The 16,278-nt window shown below is 39.4% G+C and overlaps 1 protein-coding gene across 5 annotated transcripts in view; it reads left to right on the forward strand.

The window, feature by feature from the left end:
- Positions 1-16,278, forward strand: part of LOC101110467 (transmembrane protein 45A) — a 110,174-nt gene that overhangs the window by 65,068 nt on the left and 28,828 nt on the right. For 4 of the 5 annotated variants that reach the window (XM_042229766.2, XM_042229899.2, XM_012188794.5 and 1 more), the window contains one exon: positions 14,896-15,087. In XM_042229766.2, coding sequence (XP_042085700.1) covers positions 14,898-15,087 — 190 coding nt within the window. In that variant the 5' untranslated portion in view covers positions 14,896-14,897. Of the gene's footprint in view, positions 1-9,391; positions 9,576-14,895; positions 15,088-16,278 lie in introns of those variants that run through there. The other variant, XM_012188798.5, reaches the window with a different exon arrangement.

Here is a 16,278-nt window from a genome sequence, read left to right on the forward strand (position 1 = left end):
AAATGATGTGCTTTTAGCTACAACATCAAGTGCACAATCCATGAAAGAAAAAAATGTATGTTACACTATAACTTAAAACTTCCAATTTGTGAACGATACTTTTAAAAGAATGAAAAAAAACAAGCCGCAAACTGGGAGGAAATACTTGCAATTCAAGTGTCTGATAAAGGAGAGAAATCCAGATATACGAAAAACTCTTAAAAGTCAGCAGTAAGAAAACAAATAACCCAATTAAAAAGTAAGCAAAAGATCTGAGCAGACACTCGATTAAAGAAAATATACAGATGACAAATGGTGTCTTCGTGGATATGCAAATGAAAACAACAATAAGGTACTACTGCACACCTATTAGAATGGCTGAAATCCAGAACACCGACAACATCAAATGCAAGAGAGGATAGATATGGAGCAATTCTTTGTCATTTGTTCCTGGGGGTGTAAAATCATACAGCTATTTTAAAGGACAATTTGGAAGCTTCTTGCAAAACAAATCATACTCAGACCACGTGATTCAGGATTGTGCTCCTGGATATTTACTCAAATGAGTTGGAAACTGATGTCCATACAAAAACTTGCACATAAATGTTTAAATGTGTATAGCAAATGTATAATATAAACACCCTAATAGGGGAATGGATTAAAGAACAAAAACAAGAAACAGTGAAACAGTCATACAATGGAATATTGTTGTTTTTGTTCAGTCAATAAGTCATGTCTGACTCTTTGCAACCCCATGAACTGCAGCATGCCAGGCTTCCCTGTCCTTCACCATCTCCTGGAGTTCACTCAAACTCATGTCCATTGAGTTGATGCCATCTGACCGTCTCATCTTCTGTCATCCCCTTCTCCTCCTCCCTTCAATCTTCCCCAGCATCAGGGTCTTTTCCAGTGAGTCAGCTCTTCACATCAAGTGGCCAAAGTATTGGAGTTTCAGCTTCAGCATCAGTCCTTCCAATGAATATTCAGGGTTGATGTCCTTTGGGATTGACTGGTTTGATCTCTTTGCTATACAAGGGACTCTCAAGAGTCTTCTCCAGCAGCACAGTTTGAAAGCATCATTTCTTTGGTCCTCAGCTTCCATTATGGACCAACTCTCACATCCATACATGACTACTGAAAAAACCATAGCTTTGACTATATACACCTTTGTTGGCAAAACGACATCTCTGCTTTTTAACATGCTGTCTAGCTTTGTCGTAGCTTTTCTTCCATGGAGCAGATGTTTTTTAACTTCATGACTGCAGTCACCATCCACAGTGATTTTGGAACCCAAGAAAATAAAGTCTGTCACTGTTTCCATTGTTTTCCCATCTATTTGCCATGAAGTGGTGGGACTAGATGCCATGATCTTAGGTTTTTGAATGTTGAGTTTTAAGGTAGCTTTTTCACTCTTCTCTCTCACCTTCATCAAGAGGCTCTTTAGTTCCTCTTTGCTTTCTGCCATTAGGGTGGTGTATCATCTGCATATCTCAGGTTGCTGATATTTCTCCCTGACATCTTGATTCCAGCTTGTGATTCATCCGGTCTGGCATTTTGCATGATGTATGCTACATAGAAGTTAAATAGACAGGGTGACAGCATACAGCCTTGACATACTCCTTTCCAAATTTTGAACCCGTCCATTTTCCTTGTCTGGTTCTAAATTTTGTTTCTTGACCTACAGGAATATTATTCAGCACTTAAAAGAAATGAACTATCAAGTAACAAAAAGAAACAGAGGAAATTTAAATGCCTGTTACTAAGAGAAAAGCTTCAGTCTGAAAAGGCTACATGTATGATTCCAGTTATATGACATTATAGAAAAGACAAAACTATAGGAATAGTAAAAAGACTAGTTGTTGCCTGGGGCTCAGGGGCAGGAGGGAAGGGATGAATAGGTGGAGCAAAGGAAGTTTTTGAGGGTTATTCTATATGATACTGTACTGATGGATATATGACATGATGCTTTTGTCAAACCCAAAGACCTGTAAAACACAAAGAGTGAACCCTAATGTAAATTATGCACTTCAGTTAATAAAAATGCGTCATGATTTGTTCCTCAGTTGTAACACAGGCACCACATTAATGCATCATGTTATTAATTGGGAAACTGTGAGGGCTGGAGAGAGAAAACATGGAACTCTGTAATTCTTGCTTAATTTTTGTAAGCCTAAAGTGTTTCTAACAAATAAAATCTATTAATTAAAAACTAATGAAAGTGCACAATATGGCATTCTCTAGTCTTCCGACCACGCGAAACTGACATTTTGTATTATTTGCTTCAAGTTTTTCTTTCTTTTAAATAAAAGGGAGTATTACAGATGAAGCACCCCCTGACGTCCCGCAGTTCTAGTTTCCTTCACTCTCCTCAAAGGAAACCACTATTAATAGTGCCTATCCTTGCCTTTATATTTTTATATTTATATATGTGAGTGAGCAATGAATGGCATTATGTTTCAGATGTTTAAGAACAATATGTAAGTTGCATCAAACCATAGTTGTGTTTTGCAACTTGCAATTTTCATTCAACCTAATGCTTTAAAAATCTATTCGTGTTGCTAAATATAGATCTAGTACGTTTTATCTTTAAAGAGGTCTTTTTTTAACTCTAGTATTCTACATATATGTTGCTTCATGTTATTTTTCCATTTCTCTGTTGATAGATATTCAGGTTACTTCTAATTTCATGTTACTACTACCAATGAAGCAATAATTTTTTTTTTTTATATTCAAGGGAACATGTCTAGTCTATGAATTTTTAGGTTACATAGTACAAATGGAAGTGGTGGCCTGTGGCCAGCAATCTCATTTACACTTATGGCAGTGTATAAGCATTCCAATGTCCTCACACTCTCCTCAACACTTGATGTAATAGATCTTTTTTAAGTTTGACAAAGTAATAGGTGAAAATATAGCTCTACGTTAAATTTAGTTTTCTTTGATTTCTAGTGATATTGAACATCTTTTCATATGATTATCAGTCATTAAGGTTTTTGCCTTGTGTTGAATTGTTTGTTCTTATTCTTGCCCATGATAGAAGGGTATAGGGGAACAATTTTTTTTTTCTTTTTAACTGATTCCTGGTTAAAAATTACATTCTGGCTGCTCAGTGTTTGTCAGTTACATTAAGTGCCAATGTCTTCTTGGTCATGTATTTTTTAACTGTATTTATGGTACATTGTGGTAAAGATACTATAGACCAAGGGTTGGATATAAAGCCCAGTACTGTTACTTATTACCTATGTGATTGTGGACATCTTAATTCTAACTTTGCCTCAAGTTCTTTGTCTACAAAGTCAGAGTGACAAGAATATTTACTGGTATCTGCTTCAAAGATTTCTTATGAAGGTTAAACAAGTCAAAATGCAAAACACTTACTTGAATGGAGAATGGTATACAGAAAGCAATCAAAATGTTAGCTATTATATGAAACATAGTTTTTAAGGTTATTGTTGCTGTACAAAATAGATTTAAATATTTTTGGCTTTTATACATGATAGATTTCATTTCAATATTGCATAAAATATTCATGAAAATGGAGGATTCAGGAATGGGATGGATCCTAACAAAGTTGTCCAGATTAAGTTTCTTTCAGATTCACTGCTCTGTCTCTTCAACATGGGCCTTATTATCTAAAATAGTTGCTAAGGCTTCATCCATCAAAATCGTGTTCCATGTTGCCAGGAGAGTAGTGCAGAAGTGTTCATTCTCCCTTTTCAATTAGCTTTATTGAAGGATAATTTACATACAAAAAAGTTTAGCCCTAAATTTTAAATGTGTAATTTTATTATTTTTGACAAAGTATTTTTGACATTTTCACTGACATGAGTTGTGAAGCAGCGTGAAGCCTGGGTAGGTGCCCAATATGCTACTGGAGATCAGTGGAGAAATAACTTCAGAAAGAATGAAGGGATGGAGCCAAAGCAAAAACAACACCCAGTTGTGGATGTGACTGGTGATAGAAGAAAGGTCCTATGCTGTAAAGACCAGTATTGCATAGGAACCTGGAATGTTAGGTCCATGAATCAAGGCAAATTGGAAGTGGTCAAACAAGAAATGACAAGAGTGAACATTGACATTCTAGGAATCAGTGAACTAAGATGGACTGAAATGGGTGAATTTAACTCAGATGACCATTATATCTACTACTGTGGGCAGGAATCCCTTAGAAGAAATGGAGTAGCCATCAAAATCAACAAGAGTCTGAAATGCAGTATTTGGATGAAATCTCTAAAACGACAAAATGATCTCTGTTCATTTCCAAGGCAAATCATTCAGTATCACGATAATCCAAGCCTATGCCCCAACCAGTAACGCTGAAGAAGCTGAAGTTGAATGGTTCTATGAAGACCTATAAGACCTTTTAGAACAAACACCCAAAAAAGATGTCTTTTTCATTATAGGGGACTGGAATGCAAAAGTAGGAAGTACTTTTGCCTGGAGTAACAGGCAAAATTGGCCTTGGAGTACAGAATGAAGCAGGGCAAAGGCTAATGGAGTTTGCCAAGAGAATGCACTGGTCATAGCAAACACCCTCTTCCAACAACACAAGAGAAGACTCTATGCATGGACATCACCAGATGGTCAACACTGAAATCAGATTGATTATATTCTTTGCAGCCAAATATGGAGAAGCTCTATACAGTCAGCAAAAACAAGACTGGGAGCTGACTGTGGCTCAGATCATGAACTCCTTATTGCCAAATTCAGACTTAAATTGAAGAAAGTAGGGAAAACCTCTAGACCATTCAGGTATGACCTCAGTCAAATCCCTTATGATTATACAGTGGAAGTGAGAAATAGATTTAAGGGATGAGATCTGATAGAGTGCCTGATGAACTATGGATGGAGGTTGGTGACATTGTACAGGAGACAGGGATCAAGACCATCCCCAAGAAAAAGAAATGCAAAAAAGCAAAATGGCTGTCTGATGGGGCCTTACAAATAGCTGTGATAAGAGAAGGGGAAAAGCAAGGGAGAAAAGGAAAGCTATGCCCATTTGAATGCAGAGTTCCAAAGAATAGCAAGGAGAGATAAGAAAGCCTTCCTCAGTGATCAATGCAAAGAAATAGAGGAAAGCAACAGAATGGGAAAGACTAGAGATCTCTTCAAGAAAACATTGTCTTGGAGATCTCTCCAAGACAACATTTCAAGGAAAGATGGGCTCAATAAAGGACAGAAATGGTATGGACTTAACAGAAGCAGAAGATATTAAGAAGAGATGGCAAGAACACACAGAAGAACTGTACAAAAATGATCTTCATGACCCAGATAATCATGGTGGTGTGATCACTCACCAAGAGCCAGACATCCTGGAATGAGAAGTCAAGTAGGCCTTAGGAAGCATCACTATGAATAAAGCTAGTGGAGGTGATGGAATTCCAGTTGAGCTAATTCAAATCCTAAAAGATGATGCTGTGAAAGTGCTGCACTCAATATGCCAGCAAATTTGGAAAACTCAGCAGTGGCTACAGGACTGGAAAAGGTCAGTTTTCATTCCAAGAAAGGCAATGCCAAAGAATGCTCAAACTACCGCACAATTACACTCATTTCACACTAGTAAAGTAATGCTCAAAATTCTCCAAGCCAGGCTTCAGCAATATGTGAACCGTGAAATTCCAGATGTTCAAGCTGGATTTAGAAAAGGCAGAGAAACCAGAGATCAAATTGCCAACATCCGCTGGATCATCAAAAAAGCAAGAGAGTTCCAGAAACACATCTATTTCTGCTTTATTGACTATGCCAAAGCCTTTGACTCTGTGGATCACAATAAACTGTGGAAAATTCTGAAAGAGATGGGAATCCCAGACCACCTGACCTGCGTCTTGGGAAATTTGTATGCAGGTCAAGAAGCAATAGTTAGAACTGGACATAGAACAACAGGTTGGTTCCAAATAGTAAAAGGCTTGCATCAAGGCTGTATATTGTCACCCTGCTTATTTAATTTATATGCATAATACATCATGAGAAACGCCGGACTGGAGGAAGCACAAGCTGGAATCAAGATTGCTGGGAGAAATATCAATAACCTCAGATATGCAGAAGACACCACCGTTATGGCAGAAAGTGAAGAAGAACTTAAGAGCCTCTTGATGAAAGTGAAAGAAGAGAGGGAAAAAGTTGTCTTAAAGCTCAACATTCAGAAAACTAAGATCATGGCATCTGGTCCCATCACTTCATGGCAAGTAGGTGGGAAACAGTGGAAACAGTGGCTGACTTTGTTTTTCTGGGCTTCAAAATCACTGCAGATGATGATTGCAGCCATGAAATTAAAAGACGCTTACTCTTGGAAGGAAAGTTATGACCAACCTAGACAGCATATTAAAAAGCAGAGACATTACTTTGTCAACAAAGGTCCATCTAGTCAAGGCTATGTTTTTTCCAGTAGTCATGTATGGATGTGAGAGTTGGACTGTAAAGAAAGCTGAGCGCCAAAGAAATGATACTTTTGAACCGTGGTGTTGGAGAAGCCTCTTGAGAGTCCCTTGAAGTGCAAGGAAATCCAACCAGTCCATCCTAAAGGAAATCAGTCCTTGGTGTTAATTGGAAGGAATGATATTGAAGCTGAAACTCCAATACTTTGGCCACCTGATGTGAAGAGCTGACTTATTTGAAAAGACCCTGATGCTGGGAAAGATTGAGGGCAGGAGGAGAAGGGGACGACAGAGGATGAGATGGTTGGATGACATCACCAACTCAATGGACATGAGTTTGGGTAAACTTTGGGTGTTGGTGATGGACAGAGAGGCCTGGTGTGCTGCGGTTAATGGGGTCGCAAAGAGTCGGACACGACTGAGTGACTGAACTGAACTGAATGAAGCCTGGAACTACAGATGACTGCTTTAGATTCTTACCACATCACTAATACTCATCTCAGTGTCTAGACCTTTGTCAAATGATGTTGCACACTACTCAGCCTGGTTTTCTTTTTTGTTGGCATCCCTGTGCATTCTGACTTTGACTACCCTATTGGATAAATAAATATTGTGGCTATGTTCAAAGCTTCACCTCCTTCACTTGTGCTGATAACTCAGTTATTGATAATCCTAGAGGGAGGATTTCTCTCCTTTCTATGTTCAACTTATGTGAGTGTACTTGATGAAGACTGATGGGACTATTTGAAAACCTTTTCTAGTCTTTGCCCTGATCTAGGGGGACAGAATGGGATTTGGGATCAGATATATAAAGAACTTGAAATCCTGGCTCTGGTCTTTAATAACTCTGTGCCATAGTGTTGGTTAATAAATCTCTTGGAGTCTCAGTTTCCTCATACCTGTGGTGGAAAGAAGGGGACGACAGAGGTTGAGATGGTCGGATGGCATCACCAACTCAATGGACATGAGTTTGAGTAAACTCTCGGAGTTGGTGAGGGACAGGGAGGCCTGGCGTGCTGCAGTCCATGGGTTGCAAAGAGTCGGACACGACTGTGCAACTAACTGAACTGAACTGTGGTGGAAAGAATATTTCCTTGGGTTTTCTCAAAGAGAGAATAGGCAGATACATGAGAAGTTATTAGCAGTTTATAGTACATGCTAGCTTCCTACCCATATCAGGTGCAACACTACTAACAGAAACAATCTAGGCGTCTATATTTGAAGAGTTGGCTACAGGCCCATAATGTAACATGGCATTTAGTCTTACTTTCTATTTGTCTCTTTTGTTTTTCAAGATGTCTTTGGATTGCCTTATCCTGTCTCATAGTTTCAAGCTGAGTGTTCTGTTTGTGATTCTGGATGTTTGAATAAGAATGATCCTTGTGACATGGATGGTTTTATCTATCTGGACATGGATGGTTTTATCTATCTGAACATGGAGAAGGATATGGGAATAAGAACCAGGGGTATAGAAAAGATAAAAGTTAAATGATGTCGTAATAATGCATGATAAAATAGAGTAAAATAAATAGAATGGCAGCACTCTAGAATGGTTATTGTCATCTGACAGAGCCAGATTATCATCTGGTCTCCAGAGTAGGTGTTAAGCCACACACCATTGCCTAATATGAAGCCTGATGTGAGCAAACACATCAGGACTTAGGTGCTTATGGAAGATTAATACCTCTGAGGAATGGTGATGGGGAGGCCACATTTAAATCTGAGTGTCTTGGTGCCACCTTGCTTGTCCCCCACATACTCTAAGCCTTTGGTCCTCAAAACTCAAGAGTACCTAAAGATCAAGTGGTGAGTACTTCTTAAAAATGCAGACTTCTGGGCTTCCCCCTGCTGATTGAATTAGCAGATCTGAAGTGAGCCCAGTCTGCCTTTAATTAGGCATCCTGACTCTTTCTGATCCTGTTTGCCACTGAGGCCAGTGTTTCAGGGAGGTGGGGTCCCAGGCAGGAGCTCATCATTCACTGGCTAATTATTCAGTGCTACCTAGGTGTGAAGCATTCTAGGGGACATGGCCCTTGTTCACCAAGAGTTTCCACTGAAGGAGGAAATAAGACTTGAATGCAGATAGGGTAGCAGCTGCTGGCTCTCCAGGTTAGAGTCAGTCTGTTGCTTCTTTCTTGTTCACATTTTACTTTGTGTGAGCCTTATATTGGTTTAGAATAATTTATTCTAAGTTATTTATTCACCTGTCTCTCAGTTTGTATATTCTGTGAGGGCAAGAGACCTTCACTGTTGACCTACTTAAATGTTTTCCCATCATCTTTTCTTATTTTGAACTGTGGTGTTGGAGAAGACTTTTGAGAGTCCCCTGGACTGTAGGAGATCAAATCAGTCCATCCTAAAGGAAATCAGCCCTGCATACTCATTTGAAGGACTGATGTTTAAACTGAAACTCCAATATTTCGGCCACCTGATGCAAAGAACTGACTCATTTGAATAAGACCCTGATGCTGGGAAAGACTGAAGGCAGGAGAAGAAGGGGATGACAGAGGATGAGATGGTTGGATGGCATCACCAACTCACTGGACATGAGTTTGGGTAAACTTTGGGAGTTGATGATGGATAGGGAGGCCTAGTGTGCTGCAGTCCATGGGTCACAAAGAGTTGGACACAACTGAGCGACTGAACTGAACTGAACTTTCTTATTCCTATAACTTTGATTTGGCTGTGACTCCTAACTTAAGCACCTGTGCCAATCTCTTGCTTAATGCACTGTATGTTAGAAGATGGTGTCTTTATCAGACTTAAAATCAGGCTTTACTATGTTACTGCTGCCATGGTCTTTCCTTTTGTTGCCTGTCCATCTTGATAGCCTGGAAGACAGAGGCCAAAGATCAGACATGCTCCCCTGGCTCTGGTTTTCACAGCAGGTGGGACGTGACTGTGGTTATGAGGGTGGGGTGTCAAGGTGAGTCTCATTGGGAAATACTCTGTGGCACAATGTTTGGACTGGAGGTAGGGTGTTTAAAAGGGTGTGGTCCTTAGACTCACATTTATGCCGGCATTGTGACATATTCTGAAGACTTAATCTGCTCAAGTTGAAGGTGGAAGGATATGAGCACATTGGTTTAGTCTCCAAGGAGGAAGAGGGGGACAGTTTTAGGCCAGTCAGTATCTGCTTTTCCTTCTTGAGACTGGGACCATTGTAAATTCAATTCTGGGAGAAGAGGATTGCATGGGAATTGACACTGAGGAAAGTTGAAGGTAAGGATAATTTAACTAAGAAAGTCTTTCAAAACAGTTGAAATTTGGGAGAGAAAGAACTGATATGGAATGATGGAGAATCAAAAAAAAATTAAAGCTACATATGCTTATATACACATTGCTTTGAAAATGAAGGCAGATGATAAAGTGAGCTCAAGAAACAGCTCAAATTGGTTTATTGTATTGGATTTATAAATGTCTTGATATGAGTCACTAAATAAGCTTTAGTAATATTTTATTTTGGTCATGGCTCAAGATGAATTTTTACTTGAAGTTTGGTGGTGACTGAAGATGAATTTTTAGTTTCAGTTTTTCTCCATGGTATTCATTTATATCTGGTTCAGAATCCAATGAGTAAATTTCAGAATCTGTTTCTTGCGGCTATTTTCAGTACTCTCCTCTTTCCACACACAGGCCTGGTCATTGTTTAAGTGGCTTTGGTTAATGGGAATGAACACCTATCACCTGATTTTGTGCTTGAGATTTGCCCAATATTACTCCCAAATGCTAGAGTTTTGAAATATTTCCCTTTTGGGTGGTGAGTGAATGTTTGTGTATGTCAGGAGTTGGTCAGTAAAATACAGCTAATGGGGGTTTCAGGCATCGTTTCTTGTCTTAGCTTAGGGGATGATGTTTGGTGTCATTAGGAGCAGAGGGTTTTTTCTGGATGGAGAAGAGTATCAATTTTTAGGATGACTGGAAGCTAGAAACCAGTGATTGAATCTTGAAGTTCACCACTTTAGGGCCGCCTGAACCTTTATAAGCGGTGCGATCAAGCAGGGAGGATGCTGATGAAGGACCTTCTGGTTTGCTAGCCTGGTGATTTCCCTGGGCTTTCTGCTGGCTGTCTGGCGAGTGTGCTCTGCTTTGTGGAGGAGAGCCCCGTGTTCTCCTTCCAAGGGCAACATGTCAGCTTTTGGATTGAGATCTAATTAAACTCTGGATTACTAGGTTTTTACCAGCAATTGCACTTGTAAGCAATAGTAAACCAGGGAACAAAAGACAGATGTACATGTGGTGGTGTTCTAGAAGTTGACTGGAGTGAAGTTTGAGGTTCTGAGTGAGTTTTCTCTCTCCACAATGGAAGTGGAATTAAGTGAGTGCCATTTTTGTTTTTAGGAGCAACTGGGTCTGCTGAGTCCCTTAGCCCAAATATAGCAAGCCTGCTTTGACTTCATTTTGCTTGGGTCTTTTAAAGAGAAAGATTGGAACCATCAGAAGGTTTCAGATTAAAAGGCTAACTATACAGAAGTTCTATAACTGACATAGGAAAAGGAGTCACTTCTTATCCCACTCTGATCATCTCAAAATCTTTCAACTATTCCCATTATCTCCCTATCACATCCCAGGGACTGTTCTGAGATATGCTGGTTTGTTCAGCCTTTGGGGGTATAAGAATCTGTTACCTGGTCATGGAGGTAGACTTGGCTTAGAGCTTTACAATTCAGATATTTTCATGCTATTTCTAAAATACGCAATATATTTTATGTGTGCATTCAGAGTATTTATTAGGCAAACCTGAATATTTAAAAGCAACCACAATTTTGGTAACTCTTGTTTGGAACTTCCTTCTTTTTTATCCTCCATATACCAGGAGCTTAAAAAAAAGAGAAAAAAAATGGATGACCCAGGCTCATAACCACTGAGAGGCCTCAATTACCTGCTTTACAGGCTCTCACAGTATAGTGATGAACATACAGGCTAATAGAGAAGGCACATTTCCAGTAACTAATCACACAAAGAATTCATTAAAGTAAGAACTGAGTACTCTGAGAAGGTATAAGAGTGATTCTTTTCTGTCTGTCCATCAAGGAGGATTTTCCAAGTAGATAAAATTCAAGAGGCTAGGGGAACTCAACCAAGTTTAGGGCAGGAGAGGGTTGACAAAGAAAGTAGAGGCAGTAAGTATCAATAACCAATTAGTTTTCAGGGACATAGGTGGACTCTAGGATGACTTTCATATTTTTGGGCTTGAGTAAGTGGATGAGTGGTGATAACTGGAGAAAATATTATTTTCTGGTAGTGGGTGGTATAAATAAGATGATTAGTTCAATGGAGGTGTTGAATAAATATGTGATCCTATGTTATAAGAAGGGCTTATTTACTCTTGTTAACTTAGAGCTTCATAGGTCCAGTGGGGAATGGAAGAGTAGATTGGTTCCTGCTTTCAATCTACTTGCAGCTTATTCTTTAATTGCAGTCAAGGAGTTAAATAACCACAGAAAATTCTAGTAACTCTCTAAGACAGCAGCAGGAGCAATGTTACAGGCTATGCATGAATGATTGCTAGGTGGATTGTATAGGTGCTTCTTGCTTTGCTGCAGTTGGTATCCAAGTAGAATTTCTCATCTGGTTTTACTTTCATAGTTTGAGATGGGTTGAGAATAGCAGGAGGCTGTTTAATAATACTGTGGGTTGTTTGCTTTGAAATATTTCATTTTAACTTTATCAGTTAGAAACTTTGTACTATTTAACAAAAGAGGGGGGCTTCCCAGGTGGTAAAGAATTTGCCTCCAGTGCAGGAGATGCAAGAGATGAGAGTTCAATCCCTGGGTCAGAAAGATCCCCTGGAGAAGAAAATGACAACCCACTCCAGTTTTCTAGCCTGGAGGATTCCATGGACAGAGGAGCCTGGAAGGCTACTGTCCAGCGGGTTGCAAAAAGTTGAATACGACTGAGCACATGAGCCCCATGATCGCAACAGAAGAGGAATCTGAGGCCTGGAAGGGGTAAATAACTTTCCCAAAGACATGGAGCGGGTAAATGGTAAAGTTGGGATTCAGATCTAGTTTTCTAGATCTTCAGATCTTCCTCAGTTTTAAAAAAATCCTATTTATTTTAACTAAATATATCCCCTATCTCCTACTTTTAAAGATGTATAGTGTTTCTAATTTGGTACTTCTATTTCCAGTTAGAAGTTTAGGATAAATTCCTAGAAATGCATTCCCTGTACCAAGGAATGTAAAAATCTTTAAGATTCCTTTAAAATATATCAGATTCTTTTCCAGAAAAGTTAAAAAAAAATTTACAGTGTACTTGTACTTTTCAATCCCGGGTAGAAGTATTTTTTAGTCTCTTGTGGTTGCTTAAACTATGACAAGTAAGAGGACTCAGTAACACTGTGATAAAGATGGTGATTAGGATAATGAATCAGTGAATCTGTTAGGGCAGGAAGGAAGTCCAGATGTCTGGTAAGCCACCTCCTTCTTTATTAATTAAGGACCAAGGCTCAGCGAGCTTATGGGACCTCATCCAGACCACGCCACTCATTAGAGTCAGAGTCTGGGTAAGAAGCTTGACTTTGCACTATGTGGTACACTGAGGCAGAGTCTCTAGAAGGTATGGATGATTCAGGAGCTGCTGAAATGTCCATCTGGGATCTCAGCTGGAGATTTAAGAAACTTTTAGTGTTTTAGTCAGCTTCATAGTTCATCTTCACGGTTCTGTCAGGAGGATGTGGAAGTAACTCAAAGGGATCCGTCCCAAACCAAGAGGTCCAGCACCCAGCCCTGCTGGGCTGAGGAGAATCCTGAAATCCCCCTTTCATGAGTTCTTCTGCACTGATCTACTGTCAGATCCACAGGGATGATTCTGAGTTCTTTCTTTGTTATTCTGTAGAAGGTACATTTGCTTTGAACAAAGGACTGCTCACGTAAACTCATGTAATTCAAGACTGACTTTCTCTAAGACTGAATTCAAGACATGTTTGGTCAAGACCAAAAAAAAAGAGTATTTCTGTTTTTTGTTGCTTGATCATGTAGCAATTCAATTCAAGCCTGGTTTTCTATAGCACTGACCAAAAAAGGAGGATATTTCTGTTTTTTATTGCTCAATCATGTAGCCATTATGTTTACAGAATTTACAATTTGATTTGGCTTGGTATCCCTCTGAATCTGCTGGATTAAGCTGTTAAATGTCAACTTATAATGACTTAACTCAAAGAGTTGTTTCTTGCAAAAATGTAATGCTATCTGGTTGACTGTCTTCTGTGTTGTAGATATGCCATGCCAAGGTTGCCAAAGCAGGGGAAAAACAAGCTAAAGGAGTCACATAAGCTCTTAACTGACTTAGCATGAAAGTGAGAAATGCCACAATCTGCTGGACAGAACTGGAAACATGGTTCTGATTAAAATGGAGAGGAGGCTGGGAAAAGCGTGTGGAAGAGTACACAGATATTTGATGAGTGCTAGTGGTCTCTTCCACACACTTGATGTTTGATACTCTGAAATTACCTACTTAAATTTTTTTGTAGGCAATTTCATATCACTTCGAGTTTTAAACATAAAGATAGAACTTTCCTATTGCTAACTCACTTCAGTCGTGTCCGACCCTGTGCGACCCCATAAACGGCAGCCCACCAGGCTCCCTCATCCCTGGGATTCTAGAGGCAAGAACACGGGAGTGGGTTGCCATTTCCTTCTCCAGTGCACGAAAGTGAAAAATGAAAGTGAAGTCGCTCAGTCATGTCTGACTCCTAACGACCCCATGGACTGCAGCCTACCAGGCCCCTCTGTCCATGGGATTTTCCAGGCAAGGGTACTGGAGTGGGGTGCCATCGCCTTCTCCCAACTTTCCTATTACTATCTTTCAAATATGATTAAAGTGTGTTGGCTGAGTACACACTATCACTTTTAAGAGATCTTTTGAGCTCCTTGTTAAAAACAGTGAAAGATTTTTTTAAATAATTGTGAGATTTGGATAAGTAATTTCACTTCTCTACACCTGTATCCTGGAGAAGGCAATGGCATCCCATTCCAGTACTCTTGCCTGGAAGATCCCATGGACGGAGGAACCTGGTAGGCTGCATGCAGTCCATGGGGTCGCGAAGAGTCGGACACGACTGAGCGACTTCACTTTCACTTTTTCACTTTCATGCATTGGAGAAGGAAATGGCAACCCACTCCAGTGTTCTTGCCTGGAGAATCCCAGGGACGGGGGAGCCTGGTGGGCTGCCGTCTATGGGGTCACACAGAGTCGGACACGACTGAAGCGACTTAGCAGCAGCCGCAGCACACCTGTATCGCAATTGAAAATGTGATTTAACCCCTGATTCGTGGGTATATTGTGAAAATTAGGTTAGAGATCACATGTAAACCAGTAGACACAGTGCCTAGAACAAGGTTAAGTGTTCAGCGAACGTCTGTCTTTCTGCTTGATGGTATTGTTGATTGGTCTATGTCGCTGGACAGTTATACTGGATCCTCTGACTCAGCAGTATATATCTACCACCATCAGAAGATAGTATATAGGAATAAGCGATGTTTGGGCCAGGTTTTGGAAATGAAACACCTTCATCTTCTCTATGTTCTTATTTTGGCAGTTATGGGGAATTTCAAAGGCCATGCTCTCCCTGGATCCTGCTTTTTTATCTTGGGGATTTGGTGGACTATAAAGTGCATTCTGAAATATGCCTTCAAAAAGCAGAAACGGACTTCTTACCTTGATTCCAAAGCATTATTCCGTCGAATTGAAATTTTGGAAGGAATCGTATTAGTTGGAATGGCTTTAACTGGTGAGTGACCCTTTTCTGTGTTCTGTTTGCTTTTTGGGGTATTTTCACATGCAAAGAGAAAATTCAATATCAAAACAAAAAATTGCTAAAATAAGTATTTTATTAAGAATACCTGAATACCTATTCTAATTGTAATTTCTACTTTGGATAATTTATTAGAACTTATACTTCATGTTATACAAAGGGCTATTCCTTATGAGTTAGTCATAGCAATTAATTTGCCTGTCCACTCAAGGTGAGTTTCCTTTTTAGATTTAGTTGAAGCCTTTAAGATAATTTTATGTCAGTTATTCTGAGGCCTGAAAGAGTTAACTCTCTCCAAAGCCATTTTTTAAAATGTCGCAAAGATAATCAAGTGATTATGGGAAAGTTTCAATAATAAATTCTTGCTGATAGGCTATCCACAGGGTTCAGGTTGAAGAAAACCTTATCTTCTGTGCTCATCCTTTTTGTGTGGTTACTAAATTAGAGAGGGAGGTTGGGCCAGATGATTGTAAGGCCTTTCCATTTGTTCTATGATTCTGTAAAAATGTTCTGTGTTTTTAGAGTTCCACTTCAGCCTCTCCTTTACTGAAGGCAAAACTTCCTAATTTTTCTTTAGATTTCTTCATGCTTTGTTCATGATGAGAGGTCTTTGCGATGGTCATCCAACTGTGGATCAACTATGTTTCAAAGAGAGGAATTTCCTTGCCAAATTCTATAGATTAACAAATGAAGCAGCATCTTCAAGAAAGTGTTTCAGAATTTGTGTAACTGGCTAGACTGTATGCTATATCTGTGTGTGCTTTCTCAGTTATCCTTAACTGAGGAGAAGCTAAACTCTAGCATTTTAATCCTGAACCAAGCACAACTCACTACCCAAAGATGTACTATGTAAGAAGAATTAATCAGATGCTATAGGATTAATCTCACAAATCTAAATCTAAAATTACTCAGGGTTTGTCTAGTCATTAAAGTAGGAACTAAGGCCATCAGGGGAACTAATCAGGGAACTCTGTGGAACTAAGACCATTAGCTTTGAGGATCTAAAATAACTGTTTGATGAAACTCACTATCTTTGACTAAGAGTGATTATCCAAACCAATCTTTGAAGCTTCAAAACCAGCCTTAAAGAGCCAGTGCTCAGCTGTTAGGTAACAGCCCAGATAGAAGAATCAGTGCCATAAAAAGATAACATATTGGGCTAAGAAG

This window comes from Ovis aries, chromosome 1, assembly GCF_016772045.2.
Source record: "Ovis aries strain OAR_USU_Benz2616 breed Rambouillet chromosome 1, ARS-UI_Ramb_v3.0, whole genome shotgun sequence".
NCBI classification, from domain to species: domain Eukaryota; kingdom Metazoa; phylum Chordata; class Mammalia; order Artiodactyla; family Bovidae; genus Ovis; species Ovis aries.